The sequence below is a fragment of the Pithys albifrons genome, chromosome 6 (genome assembly GCF_047495875.1).
Source record: "Pithys albifrons albifrons isolate INPA30051 chromosome 6, PitAlb_v1, whole genome shotgun sequence".
Lineage (NCBI taxonomy): Eukaryota > Metazoa > Chordata > Aves > Passeriformes > Thamnophilidae > Pithys > Pithys albifrons.
In genome coordinates this window covers 40,564,659-40,591,059 of record NC_092463.1, presented here as the reverse complement: position 1 = coordinate 40,591,059, position 26,401 = coordinate 40,564,659, and the positions used below count along the sequence as shown (strand labels likewise).

At 47.5% G+C, this 26,401-nt stretch overlaps 1 protein-coding gene across 6 annotated transcripts; it reads left to right on the top strand.

Annotated features, from left to right (window-relative positions):
* The first annotated feature begins 899 nt into the window (after positions 1 to 899).
* On the top strand, positions 900 to 25,367 carry ARHGAP1 (Rho GTPase activating protein 1). Of its 6 annotated transcripts, none has more exons than XM_071558485.1 (14): positions 900 to 986; positions 5,332 to 5,514; positions 6,271 to 6,363; positions 11,000 to 11,029; positions 16,147 to 16,234; positions 16,472 to 16,603; positions 17,093 to 17,179; positions 17,805 to 17,903; positions 18,597 to 18,704; positions 19,898 to 19,974; positions 20,360 to 20,437; positions 20,976 to 21,104; positions 21,257 to 21,360; positions 21,941 to 25,367. In XM_071558485.1, exons 2-14 carry the CDS (start codon positions 5,376 to 5,378, stop codon positions 22,118 to 22,120), a joined length of 1,344 nt encoding a protein of 447 aa, XP_071414586.1. In that variant the 5' UTR covers positions 900 to 986; positions 5,332 to 5,375; the 3' UTR covers positions 22,121 to 25,367. The 6 variants fall into 6 exon arrangements, with proteins under 6 accessions (XP_071414586.1, XP_071414591.1, XP_071414589.1 ...); XM_071558488.1 differs by having other exon boundaries at positions 924 to 986; positions 5,344 to 5,514; XM_071558489.1 differs by lacking the exon at positions 900 to 986 and adding an exon at positions 1,000 to 1,476 and having other exon boundaries at positions 5,344 to 5,514.
* The last annotated feature ends 1,034 nt before the right edge of the window (positions 25,368 to 26,401 follow it).

Below are 26,401 nucleotides of genomic sequence, written 5' to 3'. Positions count from 1 at the left end.
GCCCCTCAAGTCCCTTTCCCTCATGCTCTGGGAATGCCCTTCTCAAAAATTTCTAGTCTCTCCTGAAGGACTGGACTGATGGGATTCCTGCCCAGCTGTCCTGCCACCACAGTCCTGCAGGCACTTCTGGAGCTGGCTGGCCAACTGAGCACTGAATCAAACCCTACTTGAGGGAGACAACACAGTCAGGTCTCCTGGACTTGCCTCTTTATGCCCTATCTCCACTTTTTCTGCTGTAGATCTGGGATCAAGACCCGTGACCAATTCTTCCTTGCACCTGCCATTGGCCTTAATGGTTGAGCTGGGCTCGAGGTGCTAATTCTCAATTCCCAGCACCTCAGCTTGCTATGGTGCATCTCTGGAAGCTGTGCTTTCCTCTTCTTGCAGCCTGTGGAAATGTTTGGCGGACATTAAGGACTGTGGTTTCATCAGCTACCACCTTGGAGACATCAGGGTCTCTGCATAAACACAAAAGCGTGGTGTGTGAATTACACTGGCTATTGTTACATGGCACGATAGCTGCTGGGTAAGAGGAATATGAACAGTGGAGACAGATCCTGTGATATGCAGTAATCGTGCGGCTCTCCCCACAGACAGTACCCGTGCAGCATTCCTACAGGCAGTATTTCTGGGAGATACCGGAATGATGGCACACAACAGCGCGGCTCGCTCCCTTCTCGGCTGTCAGCGCTTAGAAGGGAGCTCGGGAGCGCCGTGCCGGCTGCCTGCGGGGCGCACACACGCCAGAACAACCGAAGGCGCCGAGCCCCGCCGCTCTCGCCCGGGCCGGGCCGGTCTCTCCCTCCCTCCCGGGCCGGGCCCGACACGCAGGGCCGGCGCTGTGCCGGGCCGTTCCGTCCCTCCCGGGCCGGGCCCGACACGCAGCGCCGGCGCTGTGCCGGCGGTGGCGGCGGGCGGGGCGGGGCGGCGCTCCCGGCGGCGAGGCCGCGCTTCCGGCGGGCTGTGGCGGCGGGCGTCGGCTGCAGGTACGGGCGTCGGCGGACAGGAGCTGTGCCCGGGGAGCGCGGCCGGGCCCTTGGGGCAGCAGCGGGGCCCGACGGCCCCTCCTGGTGCTGCGGGCCGGGGGAGCGGCCCGGCGGCGGGGCTGAGGCTGAGCGGGCCGGGGCCGGGCCCGAACCCTCTGCCCGGGCGCTGCTGGGGTCGCCGCTGCGGGGGGCGGTGCGGTTCGGGCGGTGCGGTCCGGCCCGCCGGGCGCAAACAGCGCGGCTGGCAGAACGCCGCGGGCCCCGGGCGGGGAGCGCCGGGCCGGGCCGGCAGCCCGCGCCGTGCTGGGCACCGATGGGCACGGAGCGGGACCGCCGCTGGCCCGTCCCGTCCCGTCCCGTCCCTCCGGCGGGGTGTCTGTGCCCGCCCCGTGCTGCCCAGCGGCCCCGCTGGGGCGTGTCCCGCCCCCAGGCACCGGGCGCGCACTGCCGGAGCTCGGGGCTTCCTTTCAACAGTGTAAATAGCAAAACGGTGAGTCGCGTAGGTGAGCCTTGGGGCTGGCTCAGGGATCTCGCGGGCGCTCGGCCGAAGGGAGTGGGAGAGAACAGGTGTGCGGTGGAGCGGCTGATGGGGAGCAGGAGGGGGCAGGCCCCGCAGGGCTGTGTGTGCCCCGCTGCCCCACATGCCTGATGGGCGGGTCCTGCACGGCACCGGGTGCGGCCTCTGTACCTTGTGCTGCAGCTCCAGAGAGGACACTCGGAGCCCTCAGCGTTATTGCTCTCACACCCTGCACAGAACCACCGAGGGAAGGCTGACTGCTAGCTAGGACGGGTTTGCAGCGGGATGGAGGTGGCCTTCAGCAAGCGAGTTGAGATGACTGTGGAAGGAAGGCTGCTCAGTTAAAAAGCTGTTACAATATTGCAGGATAAAAGAGCTTCCCTGAGCAATAGTGTGTCTGTCCTGAGTTATTGGGTCACGGTGAGCCAGACAAAGCTGGTTTGCTCCTGACCCTTAGGTTTTTCAGGGTAGTACCAGGGTAGTGATGCTCTCTATGGTATCATGAGTCTTCATGTGAGAGGAGGTTTGCACTGGACTTTCTGTGTAAGTCTTGGTTCTGGAACTCATTCAGCCAAGCGAGTACTCAAAAAGTTTTCTGCTGAGTAACCCCTTTCTTGCAATGTGCCTGATTTTAACACTATAGCAAAGTGCAGGGAACTTGATTGATCTGTGCAGGAAAACAGACATTCGTGCAAATGAACCAAAACTGGGAGGAGGTGTGGATGGAAGCAGTCAGAAAAGTATTTCCAGAACTGGGATTGCTTTGGATCTGACAGTTGCTTGTTCATCTAGCACAGAAGAAGAGGCCACGTGGCTTTAATTCTTTATTGTAAGTACAGGTCCAGGGTGCGGTAATGTATGCATGGACATATTTTGAAGTGTAGATTTCCTTCTGAATTGATAGTACATCTGGAAGAAAAACAGGAAAAGGAAACTGCCAAGCAAGTGAGCTTAGGAATAAGTGGTGGAAAAGTAATGACACTGAAATTGCAGAAAAAAATAGTTTCCATGAACAGCAGCTCCCAAGACTTTCTAGATATAAGTGAACTGTCTTCCCTGGGTAACTTGTGGTGGGATCTTGTATAAAGAATCTCCAGATCAGAATTTGTGTGAAAATTTTATTTTAACGGGCTAAGTTTTCTCTCCTTTAGCAGAATGTGCTGTTCTACAACCCATCTTTGTTATCAAGAAAGTTAGTTTTTATTAGACAGCAAGTGTTCATGTGCAGTGCAGGTGCAGAGAGCATACTTAAATGCTTGGAAAAAAGAAACAGTTGACTCTTTAGAGCCTGTCAGTAAGTAAATGCTTCTCATATCAAGTATGATTCTTTAGTTTTTAAATGTTTGACTAGATTTTTTACTTTTTAAAGCAAGTTATGTATTTTTTCTTACCTTGGGATTTGCTATACAGGGTGTACCACTTGCATCTTGTCATGACATTTGTGTAAAACAAGCATGGTTCTTAAATTGAGTTAAACCTGGTGAAATGCTGTGTCTTTCCAAGGGGTAAGGAAGGCTTTGGGAAGATCACTCTCCACTGAGCTCTTTTTCCAGTGTAGATTCTATTAAAGCCCTCCTTCTTCTACATGGTGCCACACTAAGATTTTATGTCTCAGGGGAAATCCCCTAGTGCTGTTCAATAACCAGCTCTTCTGCCTCTGATCAAGTGCTATTAAGTTGACTGTGAAGCCAAGTGGTGATCCATGTAGGGAAAAGTGAGGACACTTGGCATCTTTCTGGGCCTATGACAGTACCATCCCTGCTCTGTGGGAGGATTTGGATTCTGTCCCTAAGCGTTTCAGGACCTTGCTTCGGGGGTGGGGTTGCCACTGGGCATCCCCAAGAATCTCACAGGAAAGGCATCTCAGTGGTTGGTCTTCTGTCCCCACCATGGCCAGGAAGTCCCTGGGAGCTGGGAATGATGCGATGCTGCCCTGGAGGGCATGGATGCTTCCTCAGCATGGGGTGCTGGCTTTTGGGGCTGCTGAGCTGCTGTGAGAAACAGTTTAAGCTCACTGAGTCACAGGAGTCAGTGCCTGCTGTTTCCATAGAAATCAGATCATCTACCATGGATGGGGAGTCCTTGTCCCTTGGCTCCACTGCTGCGTGGTTCCAGCATGAGCTCATGGTGCAAGGGAACCTGATTTCTTGCTCCTTGTCCTGTTGTGATCAGAGAAGGTCAGGCAGCTGTTGCAGCCCTCATTAGAGAGCAGGAAATAATTTTGCTTGGGTCTTTGCTTGTCTGCAGGCACTGTGCGTGTGATGTGCTGTCTTGGTGATCCAATGTATGTCATACTTTTTCATATTTTGGGAAACATTACATTTCATTAGCAATAGCTCCCAGCACTTTGGGAGCCCCAGAGATGTGGAGACTGGTTGCAAACTGGTGAATAGCAGAGAAGGGAGGATGGGAAGTTATAAGCTTGGAGTGATCCAGAGGGAAAGGGCAAACACTGAATATCCAGTTTCCTGGATATTCAAGTTGATCACAAGTATAGACCTGAGCATGGATGTGACACCTTCCGGTCTCGCACAGGTTTTGCACTCTGTACTCACATCACAGTAACTGTTTCATTGTTTTCTTTGGATAAAGATACACATTCAAGCTCTACAAATGGAAGATGCAAAACATTGTTGCCCCCTTTCAGTTCTGCTAAAGGAAATAGCTTTACTCTGAGTATACTTTTCCCACAAAGACATTGTGCGGCCTCAGATCATCTTTGAACCCTTTGGTCTCATAATGCAAGATAAGCACAAGCCTGTCTGTGAAATGTGAGCCTTTCTGTGAAACTGTTACAGAGATTCTTGCTGGTGCAAGGTGTTGTTTTGTTTTTCTACATTTCCTCTTGGCTTGGTGCCTGGTGACCAGTGAATTACTGTCCATGTGGTCAGTGTGAGCAGTCCAGATCTTCATAGCTGACCTTTCCAGTGTTTCCTTACTTTCAAGACACTGACTTCAGAGGATGACAGATGTTTTCCCAGGGTTGTCCCTAAGAATTGGTACCCTTAGGTGGTGCTATATTGCTGTACTAGCTTTGTCATGGCTTTGATGCATCTTCCACTCCAGGGGAGGGTGAGTAATATTTGCAGATAGCAAATGCACTGAGCTTTCTGTTTCTTGGACTCTTAGTTCTTTGGTCTCCTCAGTATTATGGCATGCTTAGTGAAAAATACTCATTCTGGCAGTATGGCTTTAAATGAAAGAGGTGATTCCTTGCTGCTTCCTATTAGTAGAAAAAAGGATTCCCTGGGTGATGCTGAAGGGAGATGAGGGTTGTATGTGTATTGTTCTGCATGTCTTACTAGCTCAGCCTACAAAAATTCTGTTTTAAGAAACTGTTGACTTCTGTGTTCACATCCCAGCACACTGAAGCACCCACTTCTGGCTCTCCCTTATGGGGAGAAGGAGGGGGGGGTGATTCCTGGGGAAGCTTCCAGGACTGGGCCAACTGTGGAAACAGCTGGGCTTTGTGCCAGCCCTTTGGAGGGGGTGGGAGCTCGGAGCTGGTACAGTGAGTGTGTCAGGCAGGGGCTGGTATAGCCTGTTGCCTTCCTCAGTCTTGGTGCTGCTTCTGTTTCAGGAGAGGAACTGCTCTGTACAAGGCTGGGGTCAAGCAGAGACTCGCTGAGAGGGTTGGTACAGCTCCTGATTGCCTATTGTTAGCAATTGTCGTGAAAGAATCTGACATAAGTCAGTGGTCCTGGCTTCGAGGAGGAGTTCCTGGATGTAAAGATAAGGAACTATTTGGGGAAAATCAGTGAGAAGAGGAAGAGCCTCTGTGGGGAGGTAAATTTGCGATCTCTGTCTCTTACCTAACCATCTCTGTAGTCCTTGTTCTAGATACTGCAAAATAAACTGTAATATTTGGGGACATGGCTACAAACCCACTCTCAGAGCTTCAGGATGATCCGAACTTGGATGATACCAACCAGTTCCTCAGCCAGCTCAAATTGGCCCCCATAGATGATAAGAACTGGCCAGCAGATGAAGCCCCTGGTTTTCCCAGCTCAGGTAAGTATCCTGCTTGTTTGGGAGCTGGGTTTGGCCAAAAAGCAATCATTTGTTCTGCAGTGTTGTGGTCATATCTACATATACGGAGAGCCCCAGCTCCATTTAAAAGCTTTATAGACACATTAAACTTACACCACACCCAAGTGAATCAGCCTTGGTGTTGAACAGCACTAAAAAGTGCAGAGCCAGCTGATGTAAATACACTCTTCTCAGTCTGTGTGTGACTACATTTTGGTGCTGACAGTACAAACACGCTGTAAATCCTTGAGTGTCCTCTGTTATGGTCTCTTGCAGGATAGTTTGTCCCTCTGGAGTGGAAGGATCTTGAACTTCCATGTGGGAGGCAGGACTGGAGATCTGAGCTGTTGCTCTGAAATCCTGTGCTAGGAACTGCTGCCCAAAATGTTCAGGGAAATTAGCTCAAGGGACTGATAATAAGATCCTTCTTCGCTAAAAAGCCATAATGGTGTCCTTGGTTTTTGTCTTTGTGAATGTTTGTGACATATCTGAACAGTCGTTTGAGGGAGTCTGAGGGACACACATGGACCTCATAGGACTGACTGAACTCTTATGAAGTTGTTGCTGCTCCTGTCCACTCAGAATTTCAGAAGTGGGTTTTCAAGGTGTGCAGGTGCATACATTAGTCTGTCCCATGTGGAACTGCCATTTTTTCTCATACCTCTTATCCCTTTTGTACCCCTTGCTAAGGTGCTCCAGATCTTTCTTGTAATTGCTTGTTCCTTGTGTTTTGTGCAGAGGACTCCAAGGGCTCCCCTGAGCCCGTCACTCACCTGCAGTGGGATGATCCCTACTACGATATTGCCAGGCACCACATTGTGGAAGTAACAGGTAGGGGGTCTTTCTGTTTTCTCCTTTGGAAGCCTCTTTGCAGCCTGGCTGAGGAAGGGCCTTTCTAATGGCTCTGGGGGTATCTGCTGTTTGTCAGGCCCAAGTGGCAATGACAGGTGGCACCAGAAAGAGAAGGAGCACCAAACTTTTTGAATGTCTGTGATATGTGAAATTTTCTGTTGACCTCAGGTAAACTTGCATTCCTTTTTTCCTTTTGCTGTCTTGATTATTTTATTGGTGGGAGTCAGTTGTTTTTGCTGAATTATTTTACATGTGACCCTTGACTATATCTTGAGCACAAATGTGATTTTTGCATGATAGTGCCACAGAAATTACCTAGTTAAGCAATGCAGCTGTGAGATCCTCAGCTGACTGAGTAATCCACAGTAGGTGGCAACTCTCACATCTGAATGGCCAGAGCTTGCCATCCTGTCCAGAAACAGCATGGACAGAAATACGAAATAGGGACAGTAGGCCTTTGTTCCACTGCAAGGAAAGACCATTCAGGGTCACAAGCATTTGGATTTTCTCTGTGTTGTTGTCTTGTCCGTGTTGTTGTATTTACACTAATCCTTGGTGATAGACTGCTGAGACCTGCCTAAGAATCTTGAGTTTGTGGGTATTTATTAAGTTGAGTTGCTGTGGTAGGCCTGAGGGAAGGGTAAGCCCAGTTTTTTTAAAAAAAGAAAGGCACCTTTTGAACGTGTTGTGACTTGATTCATACTTTCTCCTTGATTATCTATAGCCACCTCCTATCCCTTCTACTGCCACCTCCTGCCCCTCCTATTGGAATTTTTCTGTACCCTGGTCTCTGCCCCACATGTGAATTCACAGCAAAGCAGAGGCACAAGCTGGAGTCCTTCTGATTTGGGGTTATTCTGCAGCATGTTTGACCACAAAAGGAAGAGTCTCATGCGCTCCAATAAAAGTTGTCCTGACATCATTCTTTTGTGGGCAATTTTTCTAGAATGAACTTCCTTTCTCCTAATCTCTCATGTTTCATCTTTTGTGGAACAAAATTATAATGGCAAACTCAAGACACTGTTGTCTCTTGTCTGCTGCTGAGATTGACAGGCCAGATGTGTAACATTTGGGCCATTACATCTTAGAGATCTGCCAGAAGTGCTTTCATCTGCAGATGGATTACTAACCTTTTCCATGGGGCTGGAGTTTCAGGACTTCGGTTTATAGGAGTCTGCACCCTGGTCTCCCGGCTGCTGAAACTGGGAAGGGACAGATGCATGGAGTCCACCATTTCAGTGATAGTAGTTAGAATGTTTGGAATGGGAATGGCAGAGTTAACTGGTGTTTCAGGACTCTAGGAGCGGGTTAGTAGAATGACAGGGATGTTTGCTTCAGACAAAGTGCTTAGCGGAGAGTTTAGATCAAAGACATTGATAAGACTGGAATGTCAGCCCGAGCCAAGGATATACTTTGTGTGCTGCCTCCTGACACAAGCACCACTCTTGGGGATTTCTGTTCCAAAGTAACTTTTTTTTCCCCACAAGCTCTCTGAATGGAGAGTGGAGGGGTGTCTCAGTGGCTTGGAAAGTAGCCATTTGACACTGTCTAGGATAGCAAATGAAGAATTATCTCACTTCTTGAAAAGATTTCAGGGTGGTATGGCGGGTGACTGGGAGACGTGCCTGCATTCTGAAAGGGGTCTCTTCCCTGTCATGGTTTAAATTTGTATTTCTAGTAAGCTCTTTGTCCCTGCAGTGTCTCTGTATAGTGCAGAGCAGTTCAGAGAAGCTTTGGTTCTCAGCAGTTGCTGGCCAGTTTTCACCAGTAGCTGATGGATCTGAAAGCATGTGATAGTCCCACACATGGAGTGCAGTGTGATTCCTTTCTTGGCATTGGCAGAGCAAGCAGCACAGCTCCAGAAGACAGGATTTGCTATCACACAGTTTTGAGACTTGCTGCTATCTCATCTTCTGGAAGGAGGGTTTATGAAGTTGATCAGAGGGGCCCAAGTGGTAATCTGGGCTCTGGGATAAAGCTGTTCAGTTTTTTTGGTCAGTAATTAATAATTTTAACTGTTAAGAGAATCAGACTGTTCTCTAGGATGTTGTTGGAAGCAAACAATCTGGGAAAATCCTATTAGAAGTAGCCTGGAGAATAAAAGTCTCACTGGACAATTAATACGAAACTGGATCTGGCCCTGCTGGCGAGTTGTGGTGATCAGCACCTTCAGGTTCAATGAACATTGGCCATGCTGAACCTGAAACAAAATAGCTCCACTCTGGTCCTTTTGTAAACATCAGCAAATGGCAGCAGATCAATGGTAATTTTATCCATTCTACTGATTTATTAGCTTTCTGTCCCACGTCCTTCTCTGTTCTGAACTTCAAAGCAGAAAGCATATGGCTAACTCTGTTCCTGCCTGCCCTGAAATGTATTCCGGGATGATGATGCTATTTTGGGACAAAAGCAAAAGGCTGGTTCCCATCCTCGGGCTGAATACCATGATCCTGGGGTTATCCTCTGTGGTCAGAAAAGTAATTGCTTCTTGTGGGATGGGTGCATAGTGTTAATAACTTACTAAAAGTCCATTTTTGATGACAAAAAGTTAGCACACATTTTCTAGCTGACCCTAATTTCTGATTCAGTTCAAGGTGGTCTGGATTTGAATACCCTGGCTCTCTGGCCTAAAGAGGGGAAAGTACAGAAAAGCATTTTGCAGAATGTGTTAGGAAATAAGTTTTTGATTTTTTTTCGCTTAAAAATAGTGCAGCAGTTTCATGGAGACTCTCCTTTGTGCCCCGTGTTCCTGTCCAGTCTCAGGACTGGGATCTTGCGGGAAGAGGCTGTCTGTGGGGAGAGAGCAGGCATGTTGCTGCAGTCCCATGTGGTGCTGTGTTACAGGAAGATGACAGCGGAAGGCATTCAGGCCACAGTTCTGAGGGAGTACCAGGGTGTTGTTGGGAATCAGAATATTTTAGTTTTAGGAAACATTTTGGTTCTGGGGAAACCTTCTTTTGGTTTCTGAAGGAAAACGATGGTACTGTGCTGATCCTTTCAGGCCTGCGTTAAGGTGTGTGTTTCAGGGGTGTTTTATACAGGCTCTGGAGAGGGTCTCTGTGGTTTTGTTCTTCTTGACTCAGAGTGCCTCATTTTGTGAGCACTGTAGCAGTGAAATTCATCTTTACATGTGGATGAACAGAGGAGGTTCGATTTCACTGCATAAACCACTTCTGCAAAGTGTTGGATGTTTTTTCCTTGCTGACATCACAGCATTTGGAGGAAGCACAACCTTCTGGTGAAGGCTGTTAAGGAACTATCCCAAATCTGGGTTATATTTAAGAGTTTCTGTGTCCTCCTGCCAGTTCTTAGATTGCAGAGGTGCCTCTTCCATCATTTTGGTGGTTGAGGCACACTTGTTGTGACAATCTTGGCCCTGAATTTCAGCAGAGGTTGAATGGCAAAAATATGACAGATAGTTAATAACAGTCTGAAGGAGCTCTTTGGAGATGGCAGTTCAGGGCTCTTGACAGCTCTGGCAATATGTTCTTTCCTTATTCTGCTGCCCAATCTGAAATACTGATCTCTTCTTTGTGGTCAGTGTACAAAGCTATGGCTATGAGATTCATCAGCATTCCCATTTTACACAGGAACTGGCTTGCCTTCTTTTGGGCTAAGTAGACTGGGGCTTAACAGGTGAATGGCGTATGAATTTGGTGTATCAGTGTTCAGGAACAAGGCCATCCCTACTTACTGCAGCTGTTTAATCTCTGCCCAGTGATTTCAAAGCTTTGTTGAAGCTCCGAGCATGTTTCTGCTGCTTTTTGTGGTAAATCTGGTGCCTCGGGCGATTAATTGTCAGTTTGCAGGGCTGCCCTCATGGGTAACATGTGATGCTAGTGTGTGTAAGACCTGTGACTGAAGTGGGAAAACAAGGTGGAGAGCTGGGAGTGTACCTTCTTACATGGTGCTAGATGGAAACTGCAGTTTCAGTAGTGAATCTGTTTTCAGTGGTGAATCTGGTACCAAACCTACCCAAAAACCATTGTGGCTGGCTGCAGGTGCCAAAGCTGTAACAATAAATGCCTTTGTAGACTCCTCCTTTTTTCTTCCTTTTTTATAATTGGCAGTTTATTTTTTTATTCAGAATCTGCTAAACATTTTTTAAAAAAGCTATCAGTGTGTTAAGATTTAAATTGTCCCATCTTCAGGTTATTAGTGAAATTTAGCTCCTTGTAAAACAGTCTGTGGGATGTGGTATTCATGTGGTATGATGTTATTCTCTGTATGCTTCTGAAGTTGTTCAGAGGACTTGAAATTCAGATTTAATTGTAATTAACCCTTTCAAAAGTGGCAGTGCAGCAGTTGCCATTTTGGTGGCAGGGGAAGTGTAACAGTAAGGGCCAGAAATCTGGCTGTGATTGTAAGAATTAGTTGCAAATTCAAGCAAAAAATTTGGGAATCAGGGATTACTGTTATTACCTCTGACTGTTGGATTAGGTTGCTTTGGAGAGGAGCATTGGGGAAAGATGGAAGGAGGTTGTCCTGCTGCAAGATAGCAGCTTAGTGCATCCCAGTGGCAATCTGGCTAGACTCTGAGACTGTACACTCAGGAATGCTTTCTGGGAAAGGGTGTGAAGCTTGGCTTGCTATAACTTCTTTTCTGTTCCTCCAGACCAGGGTGCACTTGATGGGGCCCAACCAGGTAGGTAGATTTTTTGTGGCATTAACATTTGGTTCTGTAGATCATGGTATTATTCCTTTAGCATGACCATGGCCTGTAGCTGGACTGTCTCAGGGGAGCCCAAACTTTGCTCAGCCTTAGGCTGCACTGACAACTTTTCAGGAGTCCAAAGGCTGCATAAAATTGTCATTTGAGGGCTGCACCTCTGCTTTGGGCATGGCAGAACCATCTGAGCCAAATTTGGCATGTAGGCTTTTCTTTGGGCACTCTGGGGCTCATGAGTCTCAGCATCAGTCCTGTTCCTCTCCTGTCATGGTGGTGGCCTGCTTGGTCCAGTTCAGTTTGAACTCCAGGTGGCCTTGTTATCATATGTGCTTTGAAAGTTCATCACAGGATTGCTTCTTATTCCTTCACATGATCTGCTGCTGCACTCATGTGCTAAGCAGCTGGCACTTAAACTGGATTCTCCATCTGAAAGCAGCTGTTATCTATTTCTTCTCCATTTGGCTGCAGAGATGTTGTGTTTTGGTACCTTGTTCACCCAAAGCTGTGTGAGACTGCCCTGTGCTTGCTGAGCATTTGTTAATGCTCTCCGGATTCCAGTCCTCAGCCTGAAGAATTTGGGTGCTGGTGCTTTCATGCTTCTTAATGTAGATAAAAACTTATTTTGGTGTGAAAGTCTTTCTGCTAAGACCTTCACACAATCCATGGAAATGCTGATTCTCACTTCCTCATTATGTGGACTCTTCTTGTACATTTTCTTTGCTCTCACACATCCTTCCATTTTGCATTCTTTAATCTGACCTTCTAGTATACTTTGTATCAGTTAAAGCTGTATTCGCTTGGTAAGGCTTTCTGATTCTGGCAGTGAATTTGGATATGGGGCATATCTAGGTGGAAGATATGATGTATTAGAATACTTCTACTTTGAGCTCCTTACCTTCTTTTCCTGCGGGTCTAAATCCACTCTGGAATTCAATCGGCAACTAAAATCTACTGTACTTAAACACTTCCCAGCTGTGCCATCAGCTTGGCAGGAACCTGAAATTACATTAGACAAGTTTTTTACTGACAGTGGCTCTGATAAACATCCTCAGCTTTGTGAAACTTGTGTAGTTAAGTTCCAGTATTCTGTAGTGGTGCCCTCCCCTTGACCCTGAACTCTGTTAACTTTGCTATTTTACCAGTAACACGAGCTTTTGTTGGCAAGTTTATCCATCTCCATTCTCTCAGTGTCAAAATACCAGGCTGTCCCCATTTCAATCCTTCATCAAGGTGGGACCCCAGCCGAGGTTACCTGGTGAAGGTTGAAGTGAGCAGGGTTTCTGTACTGCTGTCAGGCTGCTTCCAATCGTGGCATAAAGGCCCATGGATATATTTCAGGATATGTCACGAATATATTTCTACTTACCTAGAAATGCAAAACATGATTGGCCGTGCAGATTCATTTAATAAGGTCCTGTCTTGGGACAGTACTGCTATCTTGATTTGAATTTCTGCAGTGACATGTTTGTACTGCTGCAGGTGTCAGTCTGACACATGAGCCTCAGGATTTAAACTATGGCCCTTTTACAAGTTTAGCCCTGCGCTGATGGCTTGGAAACATAGCAGTGATTTTCCTTACCCCTTGTCTCAGAAGTGGCCTGGAAATGCTGGTCTTCAGGCAAGAGGGAAAAACTGATTTGGGGCCTTAAAAACACCATAACAATGTTCAGGAGAATTCACATGTCCATCAGTGCTACATTTTAATACCTATTTAGATGAGCAGCTGTCTTGTCTGGAGGGGCGTTTTTCATATTGGCTACTTTCTTGCTCTTTGTTGTAAAATGAAAAATAATCTGCGATGCATCCTACAGGAGGGTAGTCTAGTTCCAGTGTAGATTGAAAATCTTGCAAAGTTGGGACACTCTGTGAGTACGGGTAGTATATAATTGCTTCTTTGTTGTTTTGCTGTTCACTGTTGAGCATTCCTCATCTGGGAGAAGTAGGAGCCTGAGAAGCTGAGTGATTACTTCATGGTCTGTAGTTGCGTTTAATGGAAACTTCAGCTACTTGCAGTTGCAATCAAGGGGTGAAAACCTAAATACCTAAGATTAATATTGCAAACAGGAAAGAAATAGTACAAGGGATGGAGCATCTGGGAAAGATCAAACCCGATAAGAGCCTGTTCTTTAGGAGGCAGAGAGGCCACCTGCTGGCAGTTTCCTTGACAGTCAAGAATGCATGGAATGGGCTTTAGGTTCTTGTGTATAAACTGGAACAACTGATTATTCAGCTTTGATGCTGAATTTTGAATTTTGTCATGTCTGGAGGAACCAGACTTATCAGATACATGTCAAGTGAAAACAAGACTGGCAGTTGGCTGTTTTGAAAGTTTCTATGTCAACAGGCTGAGCTTAGTGTGATGAAACTAGAGCAAAACCCAGAACTCAGTAGCAGGCATGCTGGTTCCTTTGTAGGTCTCATGCATAAATTCATTCTGATTTGGAAGGTAAAACAGACCACTCCTTTTTCAGTCATCCAGAGGACTATAGATTATCTTCTGATATACTTGGTCCTGGAAATTGTCCAAGGGAAACATACTGTCTCCCCTTTGGCAGAATAATGGATTGTCTGTTTACTCTTTACCAGCAATCTCAGACCTTTTCACCAAGGCTATATAAGGAATGAGATTCTTGACTTTGCATTGGCCCTGCCATAAGCTTTTATGTCATTCCAGAGAAAGCTGTTTAAGCTATGTGGTTCCTGACTTGTGACTTGTCAGGTCTGGAAATCAGTGCCCAGAAGTCTGAGATAAGTGTGTGGGCACTCACAACATGGCATGAACATGGTGCTGTACTGAATGCCATGAAGGCCTGCCTTGATCAAGCTTGCAGTCTGCTTCTGTCCCCCAGACCATCCCCTGTGGTGTGAAATGCAGCCTCTCGGTTAACTGAAGATAGCACCTGTTCTGAACTTAGCATAGAGCTATGATCTGCAAAGATCTGTTTTCTTTCTGACCATTCTCTTTCATTGCTAGATTCTCAATGCTACCATCTTCTTGGTGCTCTGTGCAGGCAGGACCTTTTGTCCTCCAGGCAGAGATACACGAGTTGCTCAAGAGCAATGGGAAGAGTCACAACATGCCATTTTCCTTGCCCAGGACTTTGTAGCCTGCACTTAGTTTTACAGACAACTTAAGTACATTAGACCCAGCCTTAATGCTGGTAGCAAGCTACTAAGAAACTCTGGGCTAGGCAGAGAGTGGGCTACCATGGGAAATGCAATGTGATGTTGGTCTTGTGGCCTGGCTGTGACTGTATCTGGTTGCTCCAGATGAGCCTTGCATCACTCTCTCCCTAGTGCTGCATTCTGGGTCATGCATCCCCCCTAACTGCCCCTTATCTCCGCATGTGTATGTCAATGTGATGGCCTCTGCCACCCCTTTCCTGGTCTGTACCTAGTGCTGCTTCAGTGTCATTAGCTTTTGTGGAATTTCTGGCTTGTGTGCATTGGTAAACTCTGTCTCTCGTGTTGTCTGGTGAGTGACTTGAACATGGAGAAGAAAATAAAAGTGAACAAGAAGCAAGAGAATTTATTCTTCTGACTAAGATGAGGATAAAAGAGGGTTAGCAGCATCTTAATGTCATGGCTGATACATGTGAGTTCTCTGTCTGCAATTTGCAGCACCAAATGCTCATCTGTTACTAACAGGCAGTGTTCCCAGAAACATCAGGTTTGCTGTTCCAAGATCTCAGTTGCTCAATAGCAAGTGTACCCAAGCAACAGTTGAGGGCCAGAGCCCATGCAAAGGTGACAAAATGGCTGCATGCTCTGAATATTGTCAATCCATGCAGGGAAAAGGATTTATTTCAAGGGGAACGATGTATTGAAGGTCTGTCCTGCAGAAGTATCGATCCTTGCTGCTTTTCTGTGCTGTGGTCTATATGAGATAGTTGTGCTGTAGGGGAGGAACGAGCATGTTATGGACTATAACCTCAATAGCCCCTTTCACTGTTCCACTCTTTGACAAGAAAACACAGCTCTCAGAGCAGGGTCTGTAGCTAAAAAGATGAGAAGACTTTAGACTTTAACCCTTCACTCTAAAGGGAACATTTCATCTCCACTGCTGCTAAAAAGCAAGTCATCCTTGTGGAAATGGATTGGGTGTTCTGTCTGAGAGAGAGTCAGACTTTCCCTCAAACTCTGTATGTGTTGATTCTTACTTCCTTAAATCTCTAATTCCCCAGCATGTCTGCTAAGCTTGGCCATGCGCATCTGCTTGGGTTTGGTTCTCGGGTCAGACTGGGGGAAACTTGGGTTGTTGTCTGAAGCCTCAAGTGGTGGCTGGGAGTGTCCTCCCTGAGATGAGAGTGCTTTATAGGCTGTTTGGCTCCAATGTGATGGGGACTGTTTTCAGCTTGGTTTTTACAAAGAGTGCTTTGCTGTGCCGCACTTTGCAGTTCCTTCCAGCTCAGGCTGGGGAAATATCTCTGTAGATGCAAAAATCTAGGAAGCAGTGAAGAGCTTGCTCTACAATGCCCCTGGAGAATCTGGCAGCCCTACCTGGTCCATCTATCGAAGTGATGATGCTTGCTTCTCATCTCTAGGATGTGACTGGGACTGCTCTTTTTCTAGGGATTTTTGGTTTCTGGGGTATGAAATGGTCTATGTTCTGTGTGCAGGACTAAGCTTCAGGTAAAGCAGGAAACATGCACCAGACTCTAAGCAGTTAATCTGTATGCAGAATGGAAGGATTGGTTATTGTGCCTGTCAGGGGCAGTTTCCTCTGTGCATCAGGAGCAGTGCCCAGAGACAGTTTTGCAAGATTAATGCTCTGAGCACTCTGCTTTGTACTTGCCTCCATCCCTCTGTGCCCCGAGGCATCCTGGCTTCCAGTCCTTTCTCTCCTTTCAGGGCTGGAGCAGGGATTCTGTTCTCCATTCTCATTGTTGGCTTGCCCAGCCCTTGGTGTTCAGGTTTCTGCTTCCATGGTAGGCCCATGTAACTGCTGAAAATCAGGTACAGCTTTGCTGGCAGCTGTGGCAAACCAGGCTTCTGCCTTGTTCTGGTGGTTTCTCATTCTTTCTTTACCCCTTGCTGCCAAGACCACAACGCAGTCCTTAAACTCCATGTAATCTCTGGCATTTCATCTGCAGGTGATGACAAATATGGAAGAAAAGTAATTTTGTTCAGTGCCTGCCGGATGCCCCCAAGTCATCAGCTAGATCATATGAAACTGCTGGGGTGAGTAGTGTCTCAGTAGGCTGCTGTTAACTTCTTAAACCTAACCTAATTCTTAGGTGCTGAATTCCTGAGGCCAAATCTATTTGCAGTAGCTTTTTCAGTTGGACATGTTCTCTCAGGTGCTTACCCCCAGTGCTGGAGATGCAAATCCTCTGTTATGGCACATAAAAATGAGTCCCAAAGAAGAGCCTCTCTGTAGCAGAGCACCAAGTGAGTTCAGCAGTTGTCTCTTCTCAGGTACCTGAAATTCACACTGGACCAGTATGTGGAGAGTGATTACACGTTGGTATATCTGCACCATGGCCTGACCAGTGAGAACAAGCCATCCCTGAGCTGGCTGCGGGATGCCTACAGGGAATTTGATCGCAAGTGAGTAAGGCTGCAGCAAGCAAGGATTTCATGGGCTGTTTTGTAGCCTAACTTAGACCATCTTCCCCAGGTCCCCTTGGTGATCATAATTTACTATCACTTATTCTCCTGCTTATAGAGGTGAATTGTGGTTCAATGCAGGCTGAATTACGGGATAGAAAGTCCTTCTGTAATTACATCCTTTAGGCCAACAGGCAAGCAGCAAAACCACGGCCTGGTGCAATTGTGTCAACTCCATGGTGTAACTGTTGCTTCCTGGTGAGGCTGCTTGCTGCTTTTCAGTGAATCTTGGAATACAGTAGAGCATGCCCTTAGTCTGCTGAGTGGCCTGACACAGCTACAAAGCATGGGAGAGCAGAGGCCGTTGGTGCTGGGGAGTGGTGAGGGTCAGTGCAAAAGAAGTGAAGCAGCTACGGTGCCTTAACCTTATGGAAAGGTTGGTTTCTCTGCTTAAAAGGCAACTCATTGTGGCTGGGCTTCTCTTGACAGGTACAAGAAGAACATCAAAGCCTTGTATATTGTGCACCCAACAATGTTCATCAAGACCCTGCTGATTCTCTTTAAGCCTCTGATCAGGTAGGAAGCACTATAGGAGGCTCACTCACATCCTCACTCTTGGGGGGAACAGTGGGGCATTCTCAGTGGGGCACAAAATGAGCCCAGGCTGCCAAGCCTGCCGTGGAGCCTCTCACCTTATGCTGTCTCCAATTTCTGAGCTCAGGAATATTCAGACACTGGAAGTACCATTTTGGGAACCCACAGAGTTTGCAGCTCTGTGCTGCTCTTTTTCTATCCAGCCAACTAGAAATTAAAGGTTAGGCTCTGCTAATAATGAAAGAGGAAGTGAGAGCAACAGTCCAAATTACATTTAATTAATTGTGTTGCTGAATTTGTAACTCTGTAAAATGATTGAGAGCAAAACTTTCTCAAGCCTACTCTTCTGAACATATAAAGAAGATATCCAGAGTTTTAAGGTGCCTACTGCTGCTAGGCTGTAATGTGACTTAGAAACTCTTGGCATCTGCTGGTAAAATAGATGGAATTGGAAAGCTGTGTGGGTGATACCTCTGTTGCTGAGCCATACCTCCCCCTTTGCCCCATTGATGTCCCCTGAAGACTCTGCTCTCCTTTCCCATAAGAAGTCAGTTCTGTTACTGGATTTCCTGATTCCTCACATTGCTCCCTTTCTCTTGTTTTTCAGCTTTAAATTTGGACGAAAGATTTTTTATGTGAATTACCTTAGTGAGCTGGAGGAGTATGTGAAGCTGGAACAGTTGGGGATCCCAAGCCAAGTGCTGAAGTGAGAATACTTCATGTCTCCCACTTGCCTGGGGCTCTGTGAGAGGGAACTTTTCTGGAGAAGTGGCAAGGGGAAGAAGAGATTGTTCCACTCAGGAGGGAGTGGTGACGAATTGCTTTAAAGACTGGTGTTTCTCCCCATACTTCTTCCTGTGTGCCCTTGACCCCAATGTCCAATTCTATCTCTGGGTTAAAAATCCTCCTCCAGTGGAGCACCAGTCCTGCCTCTCCCACGCATTCCTCAGGGACTTTTGCAAGATGCCTAGTTGAACACTGACCTGGAGCTCATGGTGTGCATCTGCTGTGTCTGGGCACCTGCATAGCTGACTCTGCACAGTGCAGCTTGTCTTTGGGGCCTCCCAAAGTTGCCATAATCTCAGTCCTACCAGACTGATTCCCTGTCCTACACACACATAAACATCTGTCTCATCACAAGGAGTGCTATTCTGACCTCCTGTCCATGCTATCATCCTCAGCTACTCCAACTCTTGATTCAGGATAGATACTCCTTTCTCCCTGTGTTTTTTCAGGCATTTGGGTTTTTGTTCTTGTATTTCAGAGGTGTCTGTCCTGTTTTTGCATAGAGGGAATCAACCATACTAGGCCGAAACTTTTACCAGGGGGTGTACAGTGCTGGGTTCATGCACTTTCTGGGAGGTGGAGTGGCTTTTTACTAGTCTGTGTTTTGCTACAGATATGATGAATACCTGAGGTCCCTGCAGAAACCTTTACAAGTGCCCCAGAAGCCAACACCCCCACGCCCACTGTTGCCAAACCAGCAGTTTGGAGTGTCACTCCAGCAGTGAGTATCTCTAGACTGTGTTGCTTTTGCCCTGCCTTGCTTGATAAGAGGTCACTGTATTTATAACTGAACAGCAGCAGAAATGGCTGTGAAATTTCCTGCAGTTCAGACTTCCTACAAAACTTAAATAATTTTCCTTGAGGAACTCTGTGCTCATTTCCAGATCCTGACTGGCTCAATTCAGTTCCACTTTCTTGATCTCCAGGTCAGATTGTTTCTGCAGCTAGGGGTCACTAAGGAAAGAGCAACATAAGGGCCAGAGGGATAGCTTTATGGGATTAGAAATTTCCTTTTAAGCAAAGCAAGTCTGTAGGAGGCTGATGGAGGTGTCTTTAGGACTATGCTTTTTGATTGAGCAGTGGTGCAGATCTGTTTCTTACTTTTTTCATATAATAATTTCTTTTTTAAAAGCACTTCTATTCACCCTTGTACTGAATCCCACTCCCCATTCCTGCACGGTGACACAGGCAAACACAGACATTTGCAAGGGCTAGTGATACTGAGTAAGTGTTGCAGGTATTTGAATGTGATTTTTGCCTCCCTGAGGAATGAGGAGGAGCCAGTACTGTGTAACCAGACAGATCCTCTGAGGCAATCTGGGAGCACATTCTCCAGCTTTAATACATTTCCAAATGGTGTTTCCCGTGGTGCTGTGTGCCTGAGCTTGTTAGTAGCCTGAGAGGGGGGAGCAGCTCCATGCTATCAAAGTGGTCTGGACAATCAAATGTGAGGGTGGCAGCGAACACCTTGGCATCAATGGGTTTTGCTTGACAGCCATCATGTTGATAAATTTTCTGTCACAGGAGTGTGGTGGCTAAAATTACCTTTCTCATGTCACCTGCTTTCTGCCTTTGCTTGTGTGGGGGAGGAAAAAAGGAATCTTAACCCTTTTCACCTGATTCATAACTAGCAGCCTTGCCTTCTGGGAAAGCCTTTGCCCTGGAATCTACAGGCTATGATTTTTACAGAAGATAGAAAAATGTTCTTGTAGTCTAGTAATGAGCTCATACTTGCTTCAGTGAACGATGTAGTGTGATGGGTGAAGAGGATAGAAGGCTGGAATAATGGCTGAACCAGGGACTGGGATAGCAAGATCCTATGTGGTACAGCTCGTGTTGGCAACTTCAAGACTTGGGGGCTGCATGCAGAGCAGGAAGGACCAGTGATGTGTAATCTTTTGTCTCTTGCCACAGTCTCAGGGAGAAGAGCCCTGACCAGTCTCCTGTTCCTCTGGTGGTCAGAGACACTATTGCTCATTTGCGGGAGCATGGTAAGTGTTTGGGGAAAACTGCAGCCCCTCTCAGTTCCATGTCAGTGACCTCTCCTCCATCCAAGTTCCCATCAAGAATGTGGCAAGATAAAGAAGAACAGCAGTCTAGAATAAATTGTAAAGTCTGAACTAGCTGAGTTAGCCTTCAAGAGAGATTGTGCAGGGCTTAGAAGACCTCTTTCTTTTGGGAGTCCATACTGTCACTTGTATAAGAGTAGCAAAATGCTCTTTGTATCCTTTGTCTGGTAGTGGAAGCAGAAAGAATCGCTGTAATCTAAGAAAGGGACATGTTGACATCTGTCTGAATGCCCCAGAGCATGGAATTATAATTGCTAAGGCCAGCATTTCTGAGACTGTCACATGGTTGATCTTTCTCACTTCACAGCTCTTGCTACAGAGGGAATTTTCCGAAGGTCAGCAAATACACAGGTTGTCAAGGAGGTCCAGCAAAACTATAACATGGGTAAGTGCCCAAATGCATCAGAGCCCCTCTCATTCCCTAACTACTGCTGTCCAATTGGAACTGTGTTGGAACTAGTCCATCATGGATCCTCTTCTCTGATAGGTCTATAGGCATGGCCTCCTCTCAGGGTATGACCTGAGTTGCAAGGGAGAAGCATCTGATACTTCTGCTGTTTGGAAAGCATATTCCTTCCTACTCATGTTCCCCTTACTGTCCTTTTTTTTCCTGAAAGTTTCCCTGTTTCTTGGGGTGGGATATACTATCTTAGTCTGATTGTACTGGGGAGACTGAGAAGACCAGGAAGAAACTTGGTCATGTTTCATTTGATGACTTCTGAAGATGTAGTGCTGGATTCAGCATTGCTTTGCAAATGATTCTGGGACACGTTTTTCCACTCTACTAGAAGACATGGTACTTCAGTTTTCTATGTTGTTTAAAATAGTCCTTCTCTAGTTCTGGGCTCTGACCACCATGTCCCATCCTTAAAGGAGGTCCTGCTTTGTCCAGTGAGCACTGAGTCTCTGCTCTACTTTCTCAGGTGTGCCTGTAGATTTCCAGCAGTATGAAGATGTCCATCTCCCTGCTGTGATTCTCAAGACCTTCTTGAGGGAGCTACCTGAGCCCCTCCTCACTTTTGGCCTCTACAGCCACGTCATCAGCTTCCAGAGTGAGTTGTAACAAGTGTTGCACTGGCTAAGGGGAAAGATATCTTGCGGGGGACATGCTTGTGATACCCTGTGACTGCAGAGGGTGTTTCCATCAGGATGAGTCCTGGGGGTTCCTCATGGACCTGCTTGTCCTGTCTCTCTTGATTTTTAGGTGTGGAGGAAGTGAATCGTGTGGATGTTGTTCGCAAAACACTCCAGACTTTGCCAGAAGAAAACTACCAAGTGCTCCGTTTACTGACAGCCTTTCTTGTGCAGGTGAGCTGTTCTGAAAGTGGGCAGTTGCATACTAGTTCTGTTGCCAGTGCCTTGCATGAGCTTTTTGACTGCCTACTCTCTCTTTTCCTCCGAGAGGGAAAGCTGGGGAACTGTCTCTCTTTACCTTCTGTGCTTCTTGTACAAAGATCAAGAATGATCATGATGAACTAGCCTAAGCAGTTGCTGCTCATAGTGCTGAGAGGTGCAGGGAGCCTTAAGCCTAAGAGGTGCAGACATACAGTCTGTGTAGTCTATACCGGGGAGGCTGAAAGCTCCCCAAGGTGCAGGCAGAACTGCAAAATACCTGAGTGGAAAAGGGGTCTCAGATCTGTGCTACAGAGCTTTCTCCTGCCAAGGGAAGCACTGCAAGGTTATTACAGCAAGAGGGAAGATCATGGGTGGTGATTGGACATAGAGAGATACTGACAGTGCTCTCAGTCCTGTTTTTATGATATGGTCTGGTCAGCTTTTCTCCTCTCATTTGCCCTGGGTATCTGTCAGCTCTGGCTTTGGGGAGAGTAGAGGGCAGCTGCTCTGCTGTTCTGTAGGATTCACAGTAGTCTCCTTCCTTCCCACATAGGTCTCTGCTCAGAGTGACAGAAACAAGATGACCAACGCCAACCTGGCAGTTGTGTTTGGCCCAAATCTGCTGTGGGCCAAAGACGCAGCCATCACTCTAAAAGCCATCAACCCCATCAATACCTTTACCAAATTCCTGCTGGATCACCAGAAGGAGCTGTTTGAGGATGCAGAGGCCTGAATCCAGGCCAGCCCACACCGGCACACTGTGCCCACCTTCCCCCTTCTTTGTCTTGGAGCTGTGACCAAGCTGTCTCCAGTACAAAGGGACCATTGATCCTCTGGGTGATGAGCAGAGTGAGGGCTGTGGAGATGGTGGTGCAAGTGTGCAAGTAAGTGAGCAGGAGACCTGCAGCTCCGACAGGCAGGGGAGCTGGTCTCCCAGCTGCTGAGAGTGATGTCCTACTAACCCACCTGTGCAGCTCCTCCAGGGCTCATCACCAGTCTGCTGCCGTATCAGATGACCTGTCTTCCTTTCCTCCTTCCCTTACATGCAGTTTTTCTGCTCTCCTGGTCCCTTCCTCAGCAAAGGTCTTTTTAGTTCAAGTTCCCAATTGCCCCAGCTCACCCCTCCTTGCCTCAGCTGAGCTGTCTGGGCTAGGGCAGGTGTGCTGGGTTTTGTGATAGGGACATTCTTCCTATGAGTGCCATCTCTCAGCACTGAATGTGCATCCTGCCTTTCCCCAGAGGCATCTAAAGCACAGAAGGGAGCCAGCAGCCCATGTGCTTCAGGTAGCAGCATGTCCTGCACTTGCAAACACCATTCTAGATGCCCTGCTTTTGGCAGGCAAGTGAAGGACAGGCTCATGGCAATGGGCTGTTTTACCCATCAGACTCCAAAACAGTGAAGGTGAATATAGCCCAAAGCCCAGCCTCTCTGGGGTCACCCACTCTAGATACTATTCAGCATTTGCAGTGCAGTGGGTGATGTGCCTCCCATAGTTACCCAGCTCAGGCATGTCTGTCCCTCCAGCAGCAATTCTATGCTGGCTGGGAAGGTTCATGCCAGGCCTGGCTGTGCAGGGGTGCTGACACAGCCTTTGACAGCTGGTGAGTCTGAATGGCAGGGGGCAAGTGCCCTGGTAGCACTGAGCAGCTGAACACCACGAGGGTCATTGCCTATCCTGGCAACAGCACAAGGCCTCTTCTCTCCCTGGCTTGTGTATCTGTGCTGACTGGCACAGAGAGCCTCGAGATAGACCATCCCTTTTAGCAGAACTTTCCTTAGCACAGTGTAATGGAGAGCATGGCCTTGAGGGAAGGTCTGGTGACTGTGAGCCAACCCTCACCCTGGAGTGCACCAGGCCTGGATTACGAATTTCTACCCAGGTGCTGAGCACTCATGTGCCAAAGCTGTGAGGGAACAGCTATTCCATGCCCTGTCTCCTTGGTTCATACCTTCCATCCTACCATGAAAGCCTGGTCAGATGCATTCTGTATGCCCTGGGCACAGCTGCAGAGATCGGTAACCCACAAGGCAGGCTCAGAGTTGGGTGATCCTGGCACCATCTGAAAGCAGCTGCAATACTGTTAGGGCATTGGTCTTGGCTTTGGATGGCAGCATTGCTGTTATCTGAGCTAAAAGAGACACCTCTCCTTAACATGGGTCTGTCAGGGCTCTGGGAGAGAGCTTCTAGCCTTACCTCACTGGTGTGATCTTTGTATCTTGTGCCCTGCATGCCTGGGCCAGCCCTCCCTGCTGCATCTGACCTCAGGGACAAATCTTTTGGACCAAGCAGAACTGATTTTCAAAACCTACTGGATGCTAAATGGAATCCGCTTTTCCATAATATTTTACCCTGATTTTAAACACTGACCAAAGGTTGGTGCCCCTGTTGTAATCAAAATATGTGACATCTCTCATAGGAAGTAAGGAGAGTGCTCTTTTTACTAAGCTCTGGAATGTGAGTGGGTGCAAACATAGCTTTGCAAGGCACCACAGGTCCAGCCAGCTGGCTTGGAGGAGGCACACCGAAGTGTGGGTGGGAACAGTTAGCAAGAAACTGAGCATTACTGAGACTGGAGCAAGAGATGTTCTAGGATAGGGCTGGATCTGATCTGTTCTCGATACTGGGAGATTTTGCCCTATGGATGCTACAGGGCTGCTGACTTAAGTGACACTGGCCTCACCTACATCTCCCTGTGGGAAAGGAAAACCCAACTAGCTTCCCCTCACCCAACAAGCCTAAGCTTGGCAACTTGGAATCAAAGTGCCTGTGTGCTGGAACATGAGGCCTTGGCCCTCTGCACTCCCTGGGAAAGGTGGCACGTTCCAGCCCTGCAGAGCAGCCAGGGAGTGTTCTCTGCCTAGGAGCCAGGGAAGCAGTCCTGGAGTAGCTCCTGCCCAGAGGGAGAGCAGGGATTGCGGCGAGTGTCTGAGTTCTGGATGAAGTTTGGTGGTTTATTTTGGGGTTTTGGGGAGATTTTTCCTTTTTTTAGCGAATTCTTGAAATAACATTTCCTTTTTTAGCAAAATAGAGACTGGTGCATCCCCTGCAGGCAGGGCTAAAAGCCTGCTCCAGTTCAGTGCCAGCAGGGAACAGATTTGGAGAGTGTTTAGGGAACTGCTACTGCTCATGGTGGGAAAGTGCTTGCAAATCCTGGAAGGGACAGAGTATAAATACCCCCTTTCCTCTGCTGCTCCTCATGCTGGAGTAGCTGAGGGCTCTAGAACAGGCACAATAACCAGAGTTGCTTTTGTGTCCGCCGTCTGTTCTCCTCAATGCCTTGTATTGAAATATCCCTCCTGTGACTTGAGCAAGGAACTGGCCTGCCTACGGCCTGTGCTGGGTGGGTGGTCACCAGAGCCTATACCTGCCAAGACCAGGGGTTAAATTCCCTGACCACCTGGTCAGCCTCCTCACACTGGCAGGGTGCTGGCTGGGCTTCTCTGCCTTGTATAGGTGGGAGGCAGTACCCAGTTAGGGTGCTGGTTTGTGTCGGTTTTCTCTGTGCTGTAGAGCTGCCCAAGGGTCTCTTCCCTGGCTCATCTTCCAGGTTAGCTGTTAGCCATTTCTCCCTGTGGAGGTATTTGTTCTGCATCAACATTCTGCTTTTAGCACCTAGAACATTACCCTCTGCTAAGCCTCCTGCTGTCTTAATGGCCTCTGATCACTCCTTGGCTCAACCTTTTGGTGGTGCAGCGGGTCGGCTGTCTTGATGCCTTGTGGCAATGTTTGTTAACTTGAGAGAGAGCTGAGGGCCAGTCTGGTTCCAGTTTCCTCTTTAATGCACGGGGGCTCCTGTGCAAAATTTTTGGCTTTGCTTTTGTTGCTGATGTTCCCTGCCTTCTTTTCTGTTGATGTTCATCAGGTGCAGGCCTGGGGTTTTCACGGTTCACACTGTTTATTTTCTTTTAATCTGCACCAATCTTATATTTCACAGTTTGCACTTTTTGTATTTCAATAAAAATCAAATGTAATCCCAGACCCAGGTGTGTCTATCATGTGGCTGCAGCTGTGGCACATCTACAAGAAATAGCCAGCCACAACCATGCTGAGACTGAGGAAAGAGACTATGAAATATTTCCTGTGAGTAACTCAGGGAAGAAATACTAATTTGCAGGAGCCTCAGACTGGAAACAGAGTTCAAACAAAATGAATTACTAGAAACTTGGATCTTTCCTGAACAGGGCTGTACTTCCATGCTCCTGTCTCCCTGTCATGAAGGGCAATCTGCCTAGGATTGCCCTTTCCAAGAGGCAGACCCAGCAGCTCCACAAGTTGTGCTATCACCAGGTGCCAAATGGGAGCCACCTGCAGTTAGGACTAGCTGGCTGAGTTTATCCTGCAGCAGAGGTCTGCACCTTCTTAACGTACCTGGATTACTAACACCTCAAGGTACAGTAGTTTGGTTAGAACCACTGCAGTCCTCTCCTTTACCACTTACAGTTAACTGTCTTTTCCTAAAGACTGTAATTCACTGGTTGTATCAGTAAGCTTTTTGGTTAGAATCCAAGAATTAGGAGTAGAATGGAAAGTGCTGGAGGTAAAAGCATCAGCATGGGGCAGTAGTCCTGGCTACTGGCTTTGTTGTCAGGATGATGTGCTAATGCTGGTGTCAACACTTGCATTTCTAAAACTGTGCTCCTTTTCAGTTTTTATTGTTGATAAACCATCCAATTTAGGGCTTCCCAGTGTTGCCAGTTCTCCTTCCCTGTGTTGACACTGGCCCTTGTAAACGGGGCCCTAGTGGTTAATACACCGACTACACGGCAAGCTCAAAGACTTGCTGTGAGTGCAGCAGTTGGTCCCGTCTGGGCTTGGTCACAGTGCCCTGCGTGTCCGTGTGGGAACAGCAGTGCCTCCGGGGAGCGGGAGAGCAGGGGCAGCTGTCCCTGAGCGGCACCTGGTGGTGGTGGGACCTGTGCTAAGTGTGACCACATTGACAGCACTGAGCACAGTGTAAACACCATTGCAACTGGACATGTTTTTGTGGGTAGCTCCCTTGTGGCCTCAGGGAT